The 22,353-nt window shown below is 36.3% G+C and overlaps 2 protein-coding genes across 6 annotated transcripts in view; both read right to left on the reverse strand.

Annotated features, from left to right (window-relative positions):
* Positions 1-22,353, reverse strand: part of LOC113682675 (E3 ubiquitin-protein ligase LRSAM1) — a 96,336-nt gene that overhangs the window by 64,572 nt on the left and 9,411 nt on the right. The gene's annotated exons all lie outside the window — the stretch shown is intronic.
* On the reverse strand, positions 10,015-20,916 carry LOC113682965 (uncharacterized). 5 transcript variants are annotated; one of them, XM_027200172.2, is made up of 4 exons: positions 20,780-20,916; positions 20,287-20,368; positions 12,719-12,919; positions 10,015-11,269 (listed from the first exon to the last, which is right to left on the reverse strand). In XM_027200172.2, the coding sequence occupies exons 2-4, from the start codon at positions 20,291-20,293 to the stop codon at positions 10,446-10,448; spliced, it is 1,032 nt and encodes a 343-aa protein (XP_027055973.2). In that variant the 5' UTR covers positions 20,294-20,368; positions 20,780-20,916; the 3' UTR covers positions 10,015-10,445. The 5 variants fall into 5 exon arrangements, with proteins under 5 accessions (XP_027055973.2, XP_027055983.2, XP_027055996.2 ...); XM_027200182.2 differs by lacking the exons at positions 20,287-20,368; positions 20,780-20,916 and adding an exon at positions 19,221-19,454; XM_027200195.2 differs by lacking the exons at positions 20,287-20,368; positions 20,780-20,916 and adding an exon at positions 18,019-18,214.

Genomic DNA, 22,353 nt, shown 5'->3' on the forward strand with positions numbered 1-22,353 from the left:
TTTTCTCTCGAAGTTAGATGTAAGACTTTTATGCTCGACGAAACGACCTTTGAAAGGTTTTACGCTGAGTGTTTAGTCAGGCCGTAAAGACTACCTGCATCACCATGCAAGCACATTCGGCCACACGGAAACGCTAAGCGATCAGCATACAACGTATTGTTAGTTGCAAGGACTCTGTATTGAACGCCCTTAGATGCTTTTCTATTAACAAAACGCACAATGCTTTACTTTTGCGGCTAGATAGAAGCATAAAAAGATGTTTGTTCATATTCGTACAATATTAAAAATGCAACTAGCGGCTTTTACAATTTTATTTTAATCCCAAAAATTACAAAAATATTAGAATTATTGTTTTAAGGACATGAGTTCTCGCTTAAGATAAAATTATTGTTAATTTACAGTCAAATGTTAGTTGTTGTTGAACAATGAAATGCATGTTTGCAATGTTCTCTCTCGAAGTTAGATGTAAGACTTTCATGCTCGACGAAACGACCTTTGAAAGGTTTTACGCTGAGTGTTTAGTCAGGCCGTAAAGACTACCTGCATCACCATGCAAGCACATTCGGCCACACGGAAACGCTAAGCGATCAGCATACAACGTATTGTTAGTTGCAAGGACTCTGTATTGAACGCCCTTAGATGCTTTTCTATTCACAAAACACACAATGCTTTACTTTTGCGGCTAGATAGAAGCATAAAAAGATGTTTGTTCATATTTGTACAATATTAAAAATGCAACTAGCGGCTTTTACAATTTTATTTTAATCCCAAAAATTACAAAAATATTAGAATTATTGTTTTAAGGACATGAGTTCTCGCTTAAGATAAAATTATTGTTAATTTACAGTCAAATGTTAGTTGTTGTTGAACAATGAAATGCATGTTTGCAATGTTCTCTCTCGAAGTTAGATGTAAGACGTTCATGCTCGACGAAACGACCTTTGAAAGGTTTTACGCTGAGTGTTTAGTCAGGCCGTAAAGACTACCTGCATCACCATGCAAGCACATTCGGCCACACGGAAACGCTAAGCGATCAGCATACAACGTATTGTTAGTTGCAAGGACTCTGTATTGAACGCCCTTAGATGCTTTTCTATTCACAAAACACACAATGCTTTACTTTTGCGGCTAGATAGAAGCATAAAAAGATGTTTGTTCATATTCGTACAATATTAAAAATGCAACTAGCGGCTTTTACAATTTTATTTTAATCCCAAAAATTACAAAAATATTAGAATTATTGTTTTAAGGACATGAGTTCTCGCTTAAGATAAAATTATTGTTAATTTACAGTCAAATGTTAGTTGTTGTTGAACAGTGAAATGCATGTTTGCAATGTTCTCTCTCGAAGTTAGATGTAAGACTTTCATGCTCGACGAAACGACCTTTGAAAGGTTTTACGCTGAGTGTTTAGTCAGGCCGTAAAGACTATCTGTATCACCATGCAAGCACATTCGGCCACACGGAAACGCTAAGCGATCAGCATACAACGTATTGTTAGTTGCAAGGACTCTGTATTGAACGCCCTTAGATGCTTTTCTATTCACAAAACACACAATGTTTTACATGGCCTAAAGAGTAAAGCACGAAATTTCTTCACGTATTAATTTCCCATGAGCTTTTTTCAGTGTTAACGGAAGAGTTCTTTGAAATGTTTCCCTTATTAAGTGCCTCGTGGATGGATCGTTTGCAACACTTAATAGAGAAGAAAGTTTTATTTGAATGCGGAAAATTTGAAATTTGTCTGCATAAGCTACGGTGTCCATTAACGACAGAACAATTGCCTTAAAATGCTGTTAAAGCTTGGAATCAGTACTGAAGTAATATGTAAGTGGTACAGTTCTTGAAATAGTCCATTATTATTTGGTAAGATCCGTTTCTGCCGAAAGAAAAGACTCCGAAATGGTCGAAAACTTATTTCATCTTTTCTTTCAAGATGATTACAATGAAAAACATGACATCTCGACTGTCTACAAGCCACTGCCTTAAATTTGACCTCATTATTTGACTTTTTTTTGTTTAGATAACAAAACATCAGAAAATTACCCTAAGTCTTCAAGTTGTTAAAGGATGATTTTTCTTTACGAATTTTCCAGTATTGGAGTGGTTTTTTTTTATTTTAATTTTTATGGATCCTATCCAGATACTTTTTCAGAACTCGTAGTTATTCTCGAAGACAAAGGTTGTCTTGCAGTAGGACGACGTAGGGTCTCCATTTACCTAGAACTTTTACATTTTTTGTAAAGGTAATTACGCTTAGCAAACAAGTGTGCGTGTTTGCCCAGAGATGTATAACACGTGCAAAACACCGGCTTTATTGACGTTACCTCATCCTTAGACGGATAAATAGGCATGTTAACTCTAGACCCTCGTTACCTACATTAACAATTAAAAAACTTGCCAGAAAAGAATTAATCTTAAGCCGCTTAACGACTTCCTCCTTGAAAAGTTTCCTTCTCGCTGAGTTATCTACACCATCGAGCATTGTCCTTGATAAAGTTTTCAGTACGTTGACATTTCCTCTTGTTCAAAAACTACTATTTCAGAGAGTGATATTTTTTCCCGTTTCTTATCCACCAAAGAAGAGTGCGACCCTTCCATTTTTCAAGGAGAATTGTCACCTATCTTTGCTCAAGTTAATAATTATGCATCAGCTGCCTCGTCGTGTTAACCTAAAACTCGAAACCGCACCATCATTTTGAATAATTGCGGCAAACTACAAAGAAAACAGTCATCTTCCTATTTAACAGCAAAGGTGATCATAAGTTAGCAATAGGCGCCGGGAATTTAGAGCGTAAAAAAGTGTTGAATAGCTCATCACATTTACAAAAATTCGGCTGTTAACTGCCGTTGTTCGTAATTTGTTTGTTTGGCCAAACGGGCTTAAAAGCAAACAATAGATTAGTAATATTTCGCCATCAAATTCACATGACATCTAATATTTCATTTGAATTGGCTTAAGAATGAGGCCAGGTCGGCTCATCAAAAAACCTTGAGGAAAAAGCTTTGTTTTCCTATACACGCGTCCATTCCGTAACCTTCTTTTATTCTTTTAGAGTTTACCTAAATTGCAGCCGGCCTTTTCTCTCAAGGCACAAGGTTGTTTTCATGACCACACTTACATGATGCTGAAAATATTCTAAATTGGCTTTGAAGGAGTATTTATAATCTGCTTACGTTTCAAAAACCAGGCCTAAAGGCGTTTGAAATCAGAATATCGTGAGTTCTCTGCAGAAATTAATACGTTATTGGTTTGTCCGAACAAAACATTCGTTTTTTTTCTACGCCAACACCAGGAAGGTTTCTTAATGAAAACAGGGGGAGGTTAAACAAATCTTTTTGAGCCCATAATCAAAGAATTGATGGCACGGCAATGAAAGTCTCGTCTTGTCTCGTCTAAGACCAAGTCAATTTTTCCGCGGCGTTCATGTTTGCACTGCTCGTGGGAAGTTATTGACAGTTTTCATTAATAAGGGCGCCTGTGCACCTGACAAAAACTAAGTTGGGGAAGAAGCCGCAAAAGAATATCATGTAAATATTGGGAAGCATATTCATGTAATAAATTGACCGTGGGTTGCAAATATTGTAGCGTGCGTCAGCGACATGAATCGCCTAACAAGGCTGAAAATTGTAGTCACATCTGCTTCCCAAAACGCGCACCTGCTATGCGGGTGCTTAGGAAAGCAACATTGCGTAACAAGTAGACTTCTGTCGATGCATTTTTAAACGATTAAACAAACTGAAGCTATTTTCTGATAATAAAGCCGATTAACACATTTTCCAAAGACATAACAATGTTCCACACCTTAATCTCCGAAAAAGCGAACCCCTAATTTTAACACTAACTATCGCTACCACTTAGGATTTCATTGGGCAATTTCAACAAAGATGTCTGTTTCGTTTTATGATTACTGAACTGTGTAATGAAGCCTATTTTTAAACTCTATGATAATTAAAATAAGCTCTAAACTTGTCACGACCGCAAAGTTATTAGCTTATTAGCCTTTGTTTACCAACTGTTATTGATAATGACACATTTTATTGGCGTAGAAAAACGAGTGGCTTTCGCATTTTAATGATCAGCTTTTAAACAGTAATTTGATATCCAAGACCAACTGGAAGATGTATTTGTTTCACCGTTGTCGAATGATCATCAGATTCAAAAAATATTCGCTTGGTAAATCTAAAATTGCCTAGAATTAAAAAAACATTTTAACCTACTAACAGCAAAAACCTTTACCCCAAGAAAAATATTAATTTCTTTCTTTCGTTTCATATGATTTCATATTCCTGTTTCGATTAAGTTCCTCGAAGCTTCGATTCTGAATTTATTACGAACCCTGATCGCGGTTGCCATGTTCAAAAATTAGCATGAAATTTTTCTTAAGCTATGAAAGTTAAAAGGGACGCCATATCAATTTTGTCTTTGTTAAGGCTTAAATGTGTCTGGAGACAGGAATTGTAAACTAAAGAAACTATTCAATACAGTAGAAAAAATTGTGCCCATGAATTATAGAAATACAGCTAAAACAACATCGTTAAAAGATCTTTTTTTAAATCTTGACTCATTTACAGCATATATTCAATATAACTTGAACCTACGAAACAATATTTCTTTTGACCAAACTGCATTATTTTTCATCTGAAAACCAGACACAAGACACAAATGCAAACCTATCGTGGGCAATAATTTCTCATTTCTTGGTACATTTGAACAGCTTTCCCAGACAAATAATCTTCAATTCGATTGCACTCGCATAAGTATTCGGTACTACCTTGTCAGATAGAGAAATTCAAGAACAGATGAGAGGCACAAACCTTTGCCGGCGCGTGAAATTCACACTTTAAGTCTTTATCAATATCGTTAATAAAGGAGTGTTAAATAACATGTCTAATTTGCGAAAGAAATGCACTAAAAACAGCATGATAGAGTAACGCATCAACACTTTCCTTATTACAAATTCCTTTGAGGCTCCCACGCCTCAAAGTTTAGAAGTGTATTAGTTTCTTAATTAACTGAAGCTTTTTCGATGTCAAAAAGTTTGAACTCGCCCAGCGAAAACACTTCAGGGATACTGTTAAAATTAAAACAGGCTTGGCGATCATTCAGTACATCGAGAGAGACATACACAAAACATTCTCGAGTTTCATACCTAAAACCGACCAAACATTCATTTCCATCTCAACTGAATTATGGAAAAAGTTGGTTGTCTTTATTACATTGGTGATCCAGCTACAAGTGTCACGGATTCTAAGTTCATTCGTGTTAGTAATTCAATCCGTGCCATTTAGATCGCCGTAAAACTTGCACGTTTATCAGCTCACTACACTCAAATCGGACATTATTTTACAGAATATGCTTTAATTTCAGAATATAACAGTTACATTGCGCTGCATAGCGTTCCGGTTTATAAAGGCACAACTAAGTACTGAAAACTGTTCTCGACATTTCTTCTTTTGAAAAGTGACGTTGTCAAACTTAAGTCTCTCACATTTCTAAAAAGAGTTCAAAAAGCCAATCAAGCTGAGAACATGAAAACGCTGAAAATTGATCTAGCGCTGTCACTTCATAGAACAGGAAAATTATCTCCCTCTATTTGTAAAACATGAATTTGGAATCGATCGAATCTCTCATTAGCAGTGTTCTAAGTCATCACTTACAACCCAGCGACATACACGCCGGTGTGGGCCTCATTCGGTAAATAACAGCGTTTAAAGTCCAAACAGAACAAAGATCTTTCCAAATCCCTCATTTTTCAATTCATGTTTAAGCAGGTGAAAGAATATCAATGACAAAGTTAATAACTGACCTGGTAAACAGGCATGAAAATGACTCGAAATTAAACTGAACCAATATTGGTATCTTCATTCATGTTAATTGGCATATAGCTTTGTCATATCTACAGAAAAACGTAAATAAATAATGTAAGACGTCTTTTGAGTTCATTTCTATTCCTTTGAAAAGTTTTCCGACTGTCATAACTAAAAAGTTTTCCGTCAAAAACTTGTTTTAATGCATTTGCATAAAACTGAATAACAATAAAAAATATAAAGAAGCCATAGAATTTATTGTGCCACTTTTTTCTGGCTACACTGTAACCGATGTTTAGCTTTATTACAAAAAAAAAATGTTGACATAAAACGAAATAAAATAGATGTAAAATCACCGGAAACGGATAGAACGAGATCGTTTCTGGGGTTTCAATGAAAACAGCGCCTTGAACTGAAAGCTGAATAGCCGCCAATAAACTACTCCAGAAAATTACTTGTCAATTACTATTACGCCCCTGAATGAAATATGTTTTACTTAAGATAGAATTATTAACGTTTACCCTCCCTTAGAATATATTTAACGTGAAGAGTGAAGCTGTTGTTAGCTTGAGCTCGGCCATCTTGCATATCTTTATTAGTGTTTAGGTATAATATTATTTTCAAAATTGCTCGAGAATCAAATTCTGTTTCAAAAAATGGAACGGCATGTTTGGGCACGGATGCGTCGAAAGTTTTCAGGACGTCAATTTTAATGTGCTGAAAACCTTTCACTTCTATATATGCAGGAGGCAAACATGGTTTTTTTTTTCTTCAAGGTGCTAATAGTAATTTATACTGCATCGGTAATTATGAGATAATTATTGAGACTTTCACCGGTCTTGAGGCCCTCAATGCTAACTGAAAATGTCATGTGGTGCTATCTGCGCAAAGTTGAAAAGTGCAACACACCAGACAGATATTTCAAAATAATATTTTGATCCTAAAAACGGATGTAGATCCGGAATTTCCGTTTCGGAATTTGAGATGTTTCAGCGTGAGCCATGCTGAAATGCGGCACCTGAAAGTTGATTTATGATAACCTGGAGATTCGAAAATTTACTCTATCATATGTTTATTTTTTTTACATAGGGGCTAAAAAGAAAGCTATTTAAGCGTAGATGTAATTATTGCTCGACAATTTCAATTCTGTGTTGGTAAAAAAACTTGCTTACTTCGTGCGACACATCAGGATTTTTAAAGAGATCATTGGCATATTATGAACGGTGTTTATGGTTCCTCACTATTTCTCAAACGAGATATTAATATACGAGGAAAAATAACATTGCTTAAACCAGGTATGTTTACAAGTTTTAAAATAAACTTGTATTCTATACTGGTCAAATTTATAATAATCTTGTCTGACCGATCTGTTTCCAAAAAGGACTGATAAAAATGCTGGACTGCCTATTAATGCTATAATAATCATGAAAATACTCTATTCCGCTTGCCAAGTGCAGGAATATTTCCATTAAAACAAGCAAAATATGAGAAAGGTAAAACCTTCCGATGGAAAAAGGTTTCTTTAGTCATTCAAACGAATGAGCAATGAACAAATTTGCCTGAGCGTCTTTGAGTGTACTAGATCAAAACAAAAAATTTAGCAACAACAAAATTATAACTCCGAATCACTGATTTTAATATCAGAGCATAAGGCATGGAGATTGACCTGTGGCCGGGAATGAATTTCTCATATCGTTTATATCAACATGATTTCAATCTGAAACCTGCCGCTCATTTTTTAGCCAAAGATCTCTCAAATCAATTTGAAATAATAAAGGTCTTCCACCCGGTATTTCTTCTGAAGAGAACATTGATTAGATTTTGAGCTTCTTCGTTTAAATCGTAGCCTTTTTTCAGCGCTAATTGAACTCCTTTATCTGTTCCTCTCTTTGCAAAATTATCAATGAAGCGTCAAAAATTAGAAATTTACTTTTCCGGAGTGTTGCTTCCATAACTTGTTCTATTGAGAGTCATCACATCCGATTCCAGGAAATTGTATGTGATCGTTGTTCAAAGATTTTTCCTTACCCATAACGGATAAAACTCTTAAAATAATAAATGCCTGGCAGCGAAAGAGGTGTTTTTCTTTCTTCTCTGCCAGGAGTGTTCGTTGGTGCTTTAAAAATTCACACCACTCTTCACGCGCCCAAAACAAATTAGATAAACGTAAATGAAGTGCTTTACAATTGGTTTGCAACCATTTGTTTTCCCCTCTAACGGAAGGAATACTATTTAATTTCGAAGAACCCACTTTACAGGTTTCGTTGCTTTTATTTCCGATTGTTGTTGTTATGATTTTTCGATGCCAAGAAAGAGAGAGAGTGAATACATAATGAATACAGAGCTACATTAAAAATTCCGCAGTGCTATTCTTTTTCCTATACTGTACTTTGGTCTCCGCTTGATTGAAGTTGAAGTCCTATATGTGGGGAGATCGTTAGGAAATAGTGAAGAAATACGAATTGCTGTGTTAAGAGCGTGTTGTTGTTGTTCTCATTTTCCTGTTTTTTTTTTCCAGCAAGTGAGAGCCATATTTTTCACCTGAGTCGTGCAACTTGACGATTCCGTCAACTAATGATTACAGTTTACTCTATATCCACAACCTTTCATCCTAAACAGCGGAAGATTCAACGGATTTTATTGGAACAAGTAATAAATATTGTCTGTCAAGACGGCTGTGAAAACTTTCCTTCAAACCGGCTGAAAGAAAGAGAGATAAGAGCTGGTATTCTTACGACATGCAGGCGCCGGAATCTTTCGATTTGAGTAATATTTGACAGAGACAGATGAGAAATGAATGTTAGATAGGAATTTGGAAGTATAAATACCTAGAAACATATGTTTTAAAGCGTTTGGAAGGAATATGTAAAAAACCAAAGTTGTTTTGAAAACACGATCTCGTGCTCATTATACTTACTTCAATCTTAGTTAACTTCATGACGTATTCAAACATAAAAAGACCGCAAATCGATTAAAATACTTCAGTTGACAGTAAGTGTGATCCGTATTCGTGAATTAATCAATAACTTGCAGTTGTTTAGACACTCGTCAATTAAAGACGAAAGTTTTGCGGAGACAAAAAATAAAGACAACTTTAGACACTTTGAAATTTACCTTTTATTATTTTAGTTTGGCATTTTAACAGCATATGTTTTCCGAACTGGTTTTGTTTGATATAATTTCCTTCTTTCAAGTTTACCTAGTTCTAAATTTATCTTTGTCGTGTTGTGGGTTTCAAACCACTACTGCATTTGTGTTTACGCAACCAGAATTCCGTTATTGAGAAAACTGTGCAGCCTGTCCGGCAATTATTAAATATTGAAGAGGGTTTTTTTATAATCTAAGTAAACCATGGAAAAAAAATGGTCAAGTCAATTTTAAATGGACTTGTCGGAATTTCTATGCCAAATTTAACGCCGCAAGTTTTTTTTTCAAAGAATTGTTTCTTAAATCCACCAGATCATTACCATTCTCTTATGTATTGTTTACATTTTCGCTTTGTTGAGTTTCGTTATTGACACAGTGTGAGCATCTGTTAAATATCTCCTTTGTTTTTAAGAGTTTTAACAAGTTTTCTTTCAGACTTCTGAATAGGAACATTTCGTTCAAAAAAAAAATTAAAATTTACCCAGTGGATGTAAAAGAAGAATAACGATTTAATACTGGACGTAGCAGTAACTAAGGTGTTTTCCGAATATCATCCCCCAGAATTCGGCAAACATTTTTCTGATGCTAAAAATTGGAAGTCCATATGTCTCAACGTGAAGTTTTAAACTTTCGAACAGCGGATAAAGTTTCTGAACCAAAATTAAATATATGTGAATTTCATTTCGAGTCGAAATTCTGAATTCTGGAATATTTTTCTTAATTCAACCCGTCCCTAAGAATTAAACAAATATGCAACTGGATGTATACAGTGATTTTCAACTTTCAATGAATTTTTTTACACAGTTTGATAAAGGTTGGTTTTAGCATTTGCAAAATTCATTCATAGACGCGTCGGGAACAGTTGTAAGACATGTGTTTTGACATGAACATTTAAATTCTTTTTTCTCTTTATCACATTGACTGAAAGTTAAACACGAGCAATTTTAACTGCCTCGTCTATTGATTATAAATTAATGAACGATTCAACAGCGACGAAAACAATAAATGGGATTTTACAATACCAAACATCAAATCGAAAAAGGATAGCTCGCGATAGAATTTAAATCACATTTTATTAAAAGGCTGATGCATATATCCTCAATATATTCAACACATGTTCTTCCTTTTATTATAAGCAGACGATACGGTTAACAAGCTTTCAAAAAAGGAAACACAATTTGATTTAGAAAGAGCTTAGCTTTTATACGTACCATTGATTTGTATTATACGACCGATTGATTTGTATTATATTTGAAATACACCACAGGAGCATCTCCTCTACATTTATTTACGTACAAACTTCCTCTTTTTTTTCCTGTGGCAACAAATTCATTGTAAGAAGTGTTCCAGAATTTAGACCAGGTCATTAACTCTACTATTTGGATTTTATTTCATCATAATTATTATTGTTAATTTTTCTACAAAATTTAGATCATGTCTTGGTTTAGCATTTTTAGTTTAACAGATTATAAAAGCAGAAAATGTCACTAAAAATTATTCTGCGAATCTTTCATCGCTAGCGGGTCCATTTCATGAGTGTAAGCATGACGTCTTAAATCGACTTTGCGGTAGAATGCTCGATCGCAGTGGCGACAAGCGAACGGTTTAAAACCGGAGTGTTTGCGACTGTGTGTGATAAGATTTGAAGACTGACTAAACGCCTTGCCACACTGCAGACACTTGTGAGGCTTCTCTCCCGTGTGAATGTATGTGTGTTTCTTCATGTCAGACTTTTGATGGAATCTTTTTCCGCAGTAGTCGCAAGGAAAGGGTCTTGTGTCTGAGTGAATCAACATGTGAGTTGAGAGGGTGGATGAGCGCTTAAAAGTCTTATTGCATTGTTTACACTCGAACGATCTTTCGTTCGTGTGGATGTTCTTGTGTTGCTCTAAGCTAACTGTATGGCCAAACGTTTTCCCGCACACGTCGCAAGCAAAGGGTCGCTGTCCAGAGTGCGAACGTCGCACGTGTACTTCCAAACCATGCGGTGTGCTGAAAACCTTCTTACAGTTGAGGCAATCGAACGTTTGACCGTTGTACGCCTGTTCGGGTTTCTTCTTCTCGCTTACATTTGACGGGGTGGTTCCACGCAAAGTCTGTTTAAACGCGTTTTCTGTTCCATTTCCGACACGCACGAACGAGTTTGTGAAAGGGTTTGCAAAGAATGTTGATTGCCAATAAGGAAAAGGTAATCTGCGGTCGCCCAAGAATGGCTGAGGCGGGAGACGTACAAAAGGAGACAAACCAAGGAATGGACTGAACGCATCGGGTGTATATGGGCTTGAAAAGCGAGGAAGATAAGGTCTGCCACCTAAGAGATAACGAAAAAACACTGTGTTAACTTTATGAATTCTGTAGCTCTATCCCACGAACCTCGAAAAAATATAATAATAATAATAATAATAAACTGGATTCAAGATTTGTGTTTTACTGCGGATTAATGACGGAGCACAGCGTTAAATTTTCGTGATTTATGACCAGGTTCCAACAAACAAAAACATCAAAAGTGCTTTCGGAAGGGCTATTCAAATACAGAGATCTCGTACATGTTTAAAAAATCCTAAACGAGACGGGCAATCTGCGCGCCTGATAAGTTTTTCCTTTTATAGTGTTTGCGTAGAACATTTGAATGTAAAATTCGTTTAGAGAGGCCTATTGTAATAACCTTTTCACTAGAGTCCGGGTCAATTCAAAAAAGCTGAGTGATGATTCACTCAAATTAAAACCCTTTATAGATACCGCTTCATTTTACACTCTAAAAGGGTGTTTTTAGCCCTGATTGAGGAAGAAACAAACCATCCAAATGGTAACAACGGCTGAAAGGGAGTGTAAAAGAAATGACTTTGTGTGATATTTCCTCTAAATAAGAGGCGTAATTAAGCCTCTGTGTCGATTAATCTGAACGGAAAAATATAAAAGGCACCAAAACGAATTCACTTCCATTTCCTCTGGTTTGTTCTCAGCTTCATTTTCCGTTCTGACCGAGCTTAAGCCACTCTGTTCCAATTTAATTTACGGAGACAATTCTATAGGTGGCACTGGTTTCATATGCTGTTTTTAATAAACTCAACACTAGGTCGAAGTATACACACTGTTTTAACAATTAAACTCCAGCGAGTTAAACATACAGTCTTTGTGGTATTGTTAGGGTTTTTCTCCGGGTTAATTAATCTTTATTTACTTGTCAATGTCTTGTGGCTCTATGATATACAGCAACCCAATACAAGTAATATTTTCATCTTGTAGACTCGCACGCGATTGGTAATCAAATAAAAAGTGTTCCGCTCGACTTTACACCATTTGCAGCGGTTTGTTTGCAGATTTTAAATCTTGTCTATGATAGAGCCGTGAAAATACGCGCTATTTACACGCAAAGTCTATATGCAAGCGGGATCATTTCCTGTGTGCCTTATTACGGCAATTCGCGAGTTCTGATTTCCTAAATTAAAACTAGAACTACATGGGCCAAGAATTCTCATATGTAAATTTCGACGAAGGCGCGTTCCGAATTTATATCCCTAATTCAAGCAGCAAATTTTCTGCTGAAAGTTTAGTAAAATACTTCACCATCTGGCAATATATCATGAGACAGAGAAAAATATTCTAATGTCGCCAATGCGATAAGAGTTATACTAATGCGAGGCAAATATTCTTGCTCTGATTTTAAGAGCTCTCATTTACTTAAGGAAAACGGGCTTTTAAGACCGGCGTTCGCTTAACAACCCAAACTGATACGCAACAAGTCAAAAATTATAATTACCATTTGCAGAAAGTACATTCGGTTCCATTAGCCCCATATTTGGTCTATTTGGAACGAAGGGTCTACACTGTGTAGGACTGGTCTCCTTTTTCGTCAGCTTATCGGGCGCGAATAAGTTTACAATATCAAAAGGTCTATTTGATGGGGTGCTTTTCGTCTCTTTCTCCTCCGAGTCATCTCGTACCATTTCAGCTGTTTGTTCTTAAAGAGAAAGAAGAGAAAACTTGACGGTTAACTAGCGCGTGTTTAAATCATCATGCACTCAAGATGGAAAATAAAGCCTGAATATTCAGATCCATTAAAGTCTGACCGCATTTAGTTTTCACAGAACACTGCGCTTTTGTGAACAATCTCGAATAAGATAAATCCCCAATTTATCAGTTATGATTTCACACCAATAAAAGAAAAAATCCTACAGCCGGGTGCACGATTCTGTTCCTTAGAAATTCCTTAGCAAATTCTATTTTGACTTTCATTTAGCTTTGCGTTAAAATTACCTCAAAAAGACTTTTCTCGTAGAATAACCGGTTGAACATCTGAAGTACTGAATGTCTGTCTCGAAAAATTCGATCACACGGAAAAATAAATCATGACCATTAAAACCCTTCCATAAAAGAGCAACTCTAATCCTTGCACCTTACCAGATTCGCTTTTTATCTCAGTGTCTGGGATTTCTTGGGAGTCTATGCAAGCTGTTATCGCTACCCGCTTTTTGACCAAGAATGACTTAGGCATCTTTTGATCTCGCTCGGCGGAGTCCGACTCAAGAAATCTGTGAGTTGTCTCGAGTGCAAAAGCGACTTGAAGCGGTCGTTTTACAATAAAGGCATTTTTTGATGTCATGCCTTTTTAAACTCGTAAGAACAAAACCTATCACAGCGGTAGTAGATGCGGCAGGTGAACACCATAGCAACAACGTTTTGGCGCACACGCGCGAAGCGCAAGGAGCGAGCGTTTGATTGGCTGATAGAACTGACGGACATCGCCCGCTTTGTCAGATTTGTGGCTCCTTTGGTGGTGCCAAGCTCAGAATGGAGTTCGTCATTAGCGGTTTGATAAAACGATTTCAATTGTTCTCTGTCTACTTCGTCGGATTTTCCGCGTTCTTAACTGCCCATGATGGGAGGGAGGTCATTAAGGAAAGAGCCAGTCAAAACACAACTTCAGTTCAAACGATACAGAAAACCACACTTTTTGCGATAACCGATGTTGTTATATCGAGCCGTTTTTTTTGATCACGTTTCGTTTAAAATGCTCTTATCAGCCCGTTTCCGCACAAGCTGGGACGGGAAGGGAAATCTTGGAGTTTATTTCTGTTTTTCATAAATTATTTATATGATAAATTTAGTCTTTGATGTGTGTTTATCCATGAATGATCCACGTGCTTCAGTCATTGGGTCGCACAATAAACGGTGTTTGGATCCGTCAAACGGAGTGATCTCACTTGAAAACACCACTTTAATCTGCGGGGGAGAACGATGACGCGCTAATTATCACGGACGTGGGAGAAAGCTCATTATTCTTCTACCAAGGCTGCAACAGGTGCAAGCAGGTCTTCTTTACAGAAATTTAATCAAATTAATTCGTAAGATGAATGCGTGTTGCGAAATCAAATTCATGTTCAGCGAAGCTTGCTCTGAATTCACCGCTAAGTTGTGTAAAGTGACTATTAAATTCAGAAACGTTTGCTCACCCTTTAATCCCGACAGGATGCGATTTGTTTGCAATCATTTTGGCTGTCGCGCGCTAATGAACACTGCGATATGATCGATCAGTTATGGAGGAAGTGTGAATTCTGTGTTCCTTATGATTTTTCTACTGTGGTGATGTGCCAACCGATTAAAACAAGTCAATAAAAACATATCGAACTCTGTTCTTCTATCGTTTTCCAGCTAAGTTCAAGAAATTGCGCTCTAGGGATCTTACTAATGAATGTAGAATTAGAGCTGGGTATTCATAAGAACTTGCGAATTGAAGTGCTTGATGTGACAAGAGACTGATTCGTAATTGATTTCAGATTTAGCGGACGAGGCATTTTAACTACATCCATTAGTAAGCCGTGCAAATCTGCGTAATATTGTCTCCTCGTTTTGATTTGCTTCCCGTCCAAGCGAAACGAAAATGTTATATTATTAAATTTAAAAAAAAATGTTTAAGTGCGGGGTTGAAAATCCAACCCTCACAGTATGGGAAATCGCCACCCGGTCGCTCTTCGCTTTTTCTTTTTTTCTCTCAATAATTCACTTCGAAGAGTTTAAATTATCGTCGGAAGTGAATCTTTTCGGGATTTTTAATCAGTTCATTTCGACTAAGCTGTACGTACTTTTAATCTTAGTCACCGGCAATTAAGAGGAGGCTACATCAGCACTACCTCAGCCGTAAATTCAAGAAACTTGAACAGGCGCGCGTCCGTGTTGACTATTTCTTCGACAATTTCATTGTCATCGGCGCCGTTAAACAACTGTTTCTTTCTTTTTTTCTCGAGCAATTGTGGGTTTCTTTCGAATTATTATCGCGAACCCCTCGGGGGAAATTAACTCCGAATGAGTAAAACCGGTTATTGTCCTAAAATGGGTCCCGCAGCGCGGCCATTCTCCAGCTACGCACGAATGATGAATTAATATTTGACTAATAAGCAAAATTATGATGAGGCAAACAATTTCTTTGCTAAAAGCACTTAAGCTACTTAACACGACTAGAAACCAAACAAGATGCCTTCTAGATTAAATAATCGCGTCCCAGCTCAAGAAAATTGCTTCTCCCGAAAGAAATTGGGAAAAAATTTTGATGCAGAAATACTAATGAATACAAACCGATGTTTTGTGAGTAAGATAAGACCCTTTTTACTCACCTGTAAGCATTTTAATGCAAATCACACATATTAGGACGCAACGGGAAAAAAATTAGTTTTTCTCAGCAATATGAAATCCTAATATTTCTAGTTATTTAAAGACTGTAACGTTTGATTTTGTATTTTCATTTGTTTTTTTTTTCCTTTAAAACTGGAAAAAGATATCGACAAAGGGAATAGAGAAGTTGATTTTGAAAACATGACAAAACAGCCGATAGAACATCGCGAACGATTCGGCGAAAGATTCGTAATAAAACACATATATTTATCACGACAAAAATTGAAGTGTAAGTTTTGTCGCTTGACTTGTGAATCTCTCTGTCTTTGATCTTTTTTTTTTTTTGGATATCAACCTCGAAGCGGGTTATAAATGTTAGTTTGATTGATTATGAGGGTATTTAATATTAACATGTGGGTCTAAGATTGTTTGCTTCGTTCAAGCTTATAATTTTATGCACCCTGACAATCTCAATAAAAATAACTTTCAGTCTGTTTTATTTCTCTGATGAAAAGCCTTCCCCATTTAAATTTCATGTTTCATTGTAATGCGATATTGCAAAGAAACATTGCTTTCTGGAGTAAGCTTAAACGGTTCTTTAATTCATCTTCGCGTGCATATATCCTTGGGGATAATTTATATCAACAATGGTCTCTATAAATCCTCTGGCTGCAGGCACCTTCGTTTTATTTTTGTTTCGGATAAATGGCGGAGAGGTTTATCTTTTATCTTTTTATCTTAATAACCGTTCGCGTTCCCCTAAACAGTGGGATAATTAACAGTTTTTGTGAAATTTCTTGTTCGACAATGTGGCTAGCAGCTGCCAGATTATGAGTGATCTCCATTCAGTTGATAAGAAACTCAAAGCATCCTTGAATTGGCTGCTTTACAGATATCCATATATTTTTTTCTCCTTTTCTTTGACGGCTCTTAATCCTTTTTGAACATTTTGCTATATTGCAACCACAAAAACCAACAACCACAGATGGATATTTCAATGGAAATTCTTGACGGCGTTACCATGAATACAATGAATACAGAGCGAGAATCTATCCCTTCAGTTTTTGCGTCCAATACAAGAATTTTCACTTGCTCGATCGGCTTTTAAAGTAAGCGAAAAATTCACGTTTTATTCATTTTTTAATTACACACATTTGCTATTTGTAATGTGAACAAATAAAGGAATGAAAATACTCTGTTCACAACTTGCCTAACAAAACGAAACATCGAAAAGATCTCTAAGAATTGTTCTCTATCATGCTGACAACCAAACTTAGAATAGACGGTGTCAAAATGCTGATGAAAACATTAGCATTATTATGGAGTAGAGCAGCATTAATTATTGGACAGAAAAATCAACCTACGGCTACGTGGTTGACAAGTTGAAATAAGCTTGTAAAATTATTGCAGGGGCACCCTTGATAAAGCGAAACATGAACTACCACTGATCATCAAACAAAGGTTTGTTGAGACAACAAGTTTGCCTTAATGAATTTCGAATTATTAGCGGGGCTTCGACTTTGCAAGAGTATTTTACTTTGCCTCGCCGCTTCAAATTGTTTGAGACAAGCAAGATGAAAAAAGCGTAATATAAACCAAGATATAACGCATGGTGTTTACGGTTTTTTTGTGTGTGTGTCCGTCTACTGATATTATACTATATAAGCTCTTAGTAGGGAAGTAGCTTCTTGCATCGTTAACTGAAATGTACTCCCTTATCAATTTCAGCTAATACACGATTCAGACAAAACATTGTCACTAATCCGTGCTTACATATGAAGGAAAATACTGTTCCTCTACCAGCATAGTGCAAATATAAGCTGTGTATGTCTATTGAATTCACTCAATGAGCTTTGTTTACGAGCAAAAGGAATAGACGCAGCTCCGAGCGGTTTAGGAGACTGAAATTGCATTTTGCTACACTCGGAAAAGAAATTCTAAAATTTGACTGACATCGAAAGAGACCAAATATTAACCATAAGAAGGCTTGCACTGAGTGGTGCATGAAATTTACTGGTTATTTGACGAAAGAAGCCTTGTTAATATAGCGAAAAACGGTTATGCGTGTATGAAAACGAGCACAGTTTAATTTACTATGCGTTCGCTTTTGTCCGTCCACCACTCTATATTTTGACTAGCCAAATACAGCAAAAACAGGAGAAACATTAAATCGATGTTTTCCATCACTGTTTCAGTAATAATTGAAAACGAGTATATTCGGCTCATTTCCCATTTGTAAAATTTAAAGGTACGGCTAATTTCGGTTTTGTCATGTAAAAGTTCACGGTACAAAAGAGACTGACTTGAAGAAATGAAATTAGCGAATTCGTGATGCCATTCAAAGACTGTTTAATTTTCCTGAGAAAGGTTTCATAAAGTCAGCTGCATGCTTCATTTATCAATCAAGGAATATCTGAGTTGAAGCTAAGAATAGCGTCGTTAAAAACTTACTTTCTCTCCTCTACGAAAAAGCTGGTCTCCATTCTGAAACATCTGTGTATCAGATGCGAATTATGCTCGAGGCATCTCACAAATACATTAAAAAAAAAAACATTTGAAAACTACCGGCAGGAGTTTTTCAAGATTGAAGCGGAAAACTGCACAAGCTGGAGGAAGACCTATTACAAATTACCGTATCGCTAAATGTGACGGAAAACGAGGGAGGAATGGTCTCGTGCATTCAAAGAAAAAAAAATAAAAATCATGAATTACGAAAAAGCAACAAACCAATGGGAAAAAAAGTGCAAGGAAGACCATTTCGCAGTCCGAAAGGATAGTGTAGATTTTTAGGATGCGTACCGTCTCATAATAGGCGCAAAAAAATGGCATTCACTTACTCGAGCACTTGCAGCAGTCTACGAATTGAGTTGTTTTTTTCAGAATTCAAATACACTATTGCAGGAAACTGTCTGGTTATGATTAAACGGAAAATTTGACTGGAGGAAGTCAGTCAGATAAGGAAGTCGATAGTGGTTGAATATTTACGATTCGCGCTTTACTAACGACCTATTGAAAGGCCAAAGAGCTTTTTCGAGAGTATATGCACCAAAACCAAGGCCCATGGGATGACTATATTAGAATGGGAAAACTTTTTTCTGTCCACGCCTTCACGGCGCCATATTTCCAGCTAATCTACTTATATCTACTGGCGCCCTGAATACCTTGTCGTTTACTTAATGTGCTTTTAACTGAGGCCGTCGGGTTAAGCGATTAACACTTGACATGTACGCAATTTTTTTTCAATCGATTCATAATTGAGAAGAGGATCTAATGGCAGTCTTTTTCAGCAAATAATCTGGATCAGCCACAATTCTACGACGAGAAACTACAGGGATTCAGTACTGAATTGGGCAAATTTTCTCCGGGCGGACTTATTTCATGGCGCATTTCATACGGGTTTCCACCGTATAAAAAAAATATCTCAATAAAAATATATGTAAACCTGTGACAATTGCAGCTAACTTTTACAAATAACAGACGACCAGTGGAAGTTTGACTTAGGCGCAGTTTTTTCTGCTCTATAGTATTAAGTTTGATGCATAAAACAGCCTACATGTAAATACTAGCGTTTACGTTACTTGTGCTGACTTCCAAAATGAGCAACTCGCATAAGGACTCAAATTTTGTGGAACAGAAATCACTACTTCACTTACTTTTGCACTCGCTCTGTTTGTGTCGAGTGAGATTCCCCGCGGTCAGCTGATTCACATAAACAGCTTCTTCCTAAACGAAGTTCTAAAACTCACTTTAGCTGCCATAAAACTAATAACATATGAAATTGCCGACCGAACTTAGCGGAAAGTACGAATGAATCCTGTGATCCTCACTCAACAATAACTATAGACATTCATCACTCGTGCCACTAAGATAGCAGTTGTGATTGAGGCGGTGATGAAGGCGTGCATTTAATGTATTTATTTGCATTGCCCCGCGCCATTTAAGCTTTAGCATCGAATCTCAGTTGAACAAATGTGGTGTTTTATTTCGCATGAGTTTGCATGATCCCGCTGTCATTCACGAGGTATGGTTTGTGGTTTAATTCTGGTCAACGATAACATTGCAGTTGTAACGATTTGTTTTCTTCGCTGAGAACTTTACCTAGTCCTTCGAATGATCTCTGTAAAGACCAGGTGCTTTGAGAAGATTATCGAAATAGCAGAATGCAGCGTTAAAATGAAAGATAGAACAGTCAAGAAGAGTGTTGTTTACATTCTACAGCTAGCGTGGAAAGTACTAGAACAAATTGTAAAACACATTCCTGAAAATAACGACATAAAGAAAAACACAGAGAAAGAAATAGTTACAAAACGAGTTTGAAAACATTGTTATTTATGCAAAATCCTATCTGTGATAATAAATTAGCCAGAATGAAAGAAGTAGATTTTGCATGTTTGAAAAGTTCTGTAAGTGATATGTGCCCGCACTCACGGAAATGGGGTGAATATGATTTAAAATCAAAACCGCAAACGAATCAAAACTTTATTGTACCAAAACTAAGAGTCGTAAAAAAAAAGTTTGGAAAGTTGTCCCTCATTCCTGATGTGCACATAACTTATCACAAAGGTTAAGAAAAATAAAAAACCACAAACTAATTCGCATGTGAAAAAAAAGAAAAACAATATATGATATTCGCTCGTGTGACTAATACTTATTCTGCATAAGAGTGGTGCATTTTAATGCGATTTTTTTGAGCTCATCTAATGCACTTATAAAACTCACCCGTCATTTATTGTGAAGTCGATATCATCCACTCTGCGTCACGTCAAAGCAGACCAGTACTTTGATTTGCGTGCGTGCCGCTCTGAAAGTAGTTTTACATTTCCATAAATAAATTAATGGGTAAAAGTGGGCTGTCACCTAATCCTTGCAACACAGTTAAGCACTATGTACACACAAAAGAAGGCATTAAGGTGTTTTCAGCTCGCACAAGATCTTGACAAATGTTCTCGCTAATAACTGAGGCCGGGCGGATATCAGGAGTAGAAGAAAATTACTTATTGAATGCACTGAGTGATACATTAGGCTGAGAAATACATAGAAACTACCAACCTAAAAAATACTGTATTTCAATTCTCGGCCGCGATTAATTAGGAGTAATTTACACATTTTTCAATCTCTTTCTTGCAATGATTTTAATTTTGCCGATTTCAAAGCAGATGCTGTGGTTATTTCGATAACAAATAACAATAATAATAAAAAGAGGGTTTGATACCTTTCAGTTGACTGTAATCCAAAACTTTCAACAAAGTGAATCCATTCAAAAGCGAAAACTATTTAAGTAAGCTGAGGCTTCGGCAAGAGTTTTTCCTTTTCGCGTTTCAATACCCTTTGATTTTCTGTCATAAGTTAAACAAGCAACGATACCCCAGGCTTTTTACAATCTAATGTTGTTTAGTTTCCGTCTTCCTAATTAAGTAATACCTCTTCGTAGGTCGTCATTTCTTTTAACAGATGCAGACGGTGAGTGAACAATAACTTTAAAGATTGAAAAGCTATTCAGCGAAATATATGCAGTTGCTAAAAGTGCCGGAAAATTAGATCCTAGAAAGAAAAACCCTTTATACACTTGTTAATCGCACTCTCTGCGATCATAAAACAGCGCTCGTCAGTGTGTATTTTTCAAAGTACTCGTCTTGCAGCTGCCAGAGCTGAGCACAAATCTGATCTCCGGGTCATCTCTGATTTGGCACCCAAAGTTTCGACTGTGAAAATAATTCATTAACGCGGAAATCAAATCAGTCGATGAAGGCGCGAGGTTCTATTTTCGTTTTTAGTTTTGAGTAATACTGAGTTAGTACATTGACACTCTAAGTTATCGAATTTGTATACATCTGAATTTTTCCCGCTTTCAGATTTTCAGCACACTTCGAAATTACAATAGTAAAAAATATTACAAAAGATAAAAATGACAGAAACTTCATGTGCCCTCAAGATAAATCCCTGAGATTTTGTTTCTATGATGAACAGTTGCGCAAATTTTAATTCTCATCTCAGCTGGAATCTTTAAACAATTTTAGAGAATTGATTCGGGAGGGGAAATGAAAAATTGCTCGGTTACATTCTTTGAATCAGCGGAACTGCAAGTTTCAAACTCTTTGTTCATGGTAAGAGAGAAATCTGAATTCTACCATTTCGTTTGTGTCTCAAAAGATCAGCTTGAATTATTGTCTCGACCGATTACAGTACATGCAGGAAACCAGATTTCCTAAATATTGTTTGTTTGAAATACTTAAGTTTAGTTACAATTACAGTTTTTGAATGAAAGAATGAAACAGAATTCAAATCACATCTACAAATGTAATTCAAAGCGGAGTATCGAAAATTAAACAAAAAATCACAAGTACAATTTATATCAGAGAAACGCTTTAAAAGGTATAGCGCAAGCATATCGCACAGTGTATTATGCTCTGTAATTTATTTTTCTTTGTTTACCCCTACCGTTAGACAATTTGACTCCGTTGTAAATAATTGAACCGAGATTTTTTATCATTTTAATTAAACTAATTTCAGCCCGCTATACGACAACAAATGCCTTTAACACCCCAAAAATTGAATTGCACTGATCAGTTTCTCTTAAAATTAGTGATTTAAAAATTTTGAAGTAACACCCGACAAAAAAAAAAAAAAAAAAAAGGGCACAGAAAGTAAGTTCACTCGGGTGAGATTGAAGCAAAATAGATACGTAGTGGATGCCTTGGAGCAATAACTCGCTACACTCAACATCCAAGCTCTGGGAGAGTAAGACATTATGATTAAATTTTCAAAATTTCGGGCAATGTGAGGTTC

This window comes from Pocillopora damicornis, chromosome 4 (assembly GCF_964200805.1).
Source record: "Pocillopora damicornis chromosome 4, jaPocDami1.2, whole genome shotgun sequence".
Taxonomy (NCBI): Eukaryota; Metazoa; Cnidaria; class Anthozoa; order Scleractinia; family Pocilloporidae; genus Pocillopora; species Pocillopora damicornis.

Bases quoted from the DNA above. Each gene is read 5' to 3' on its own strand.
- LOC113682965 (XM_027200163.2), bottom strand. From the start codon at position 13,561: ATGACATCAAAAAATGCCTTTATTGTAAAACGACCGCTTCAAGTCGCT. The intron at 12,920-13,359 runs GTAAGGTGCAAG...TTTCTCTTTAAG, and splicing joins TGAGATAAAAAGCGAATCTG to AACAAACAGCTGAAATGGTA. The intron at 11,270-12,718 runs GTAATTATAATT...GTTATCTCTTAG, and splicing joins GAATGTACTTTCTGCAAATG to GTGGCAGACCTTATCTTCCT.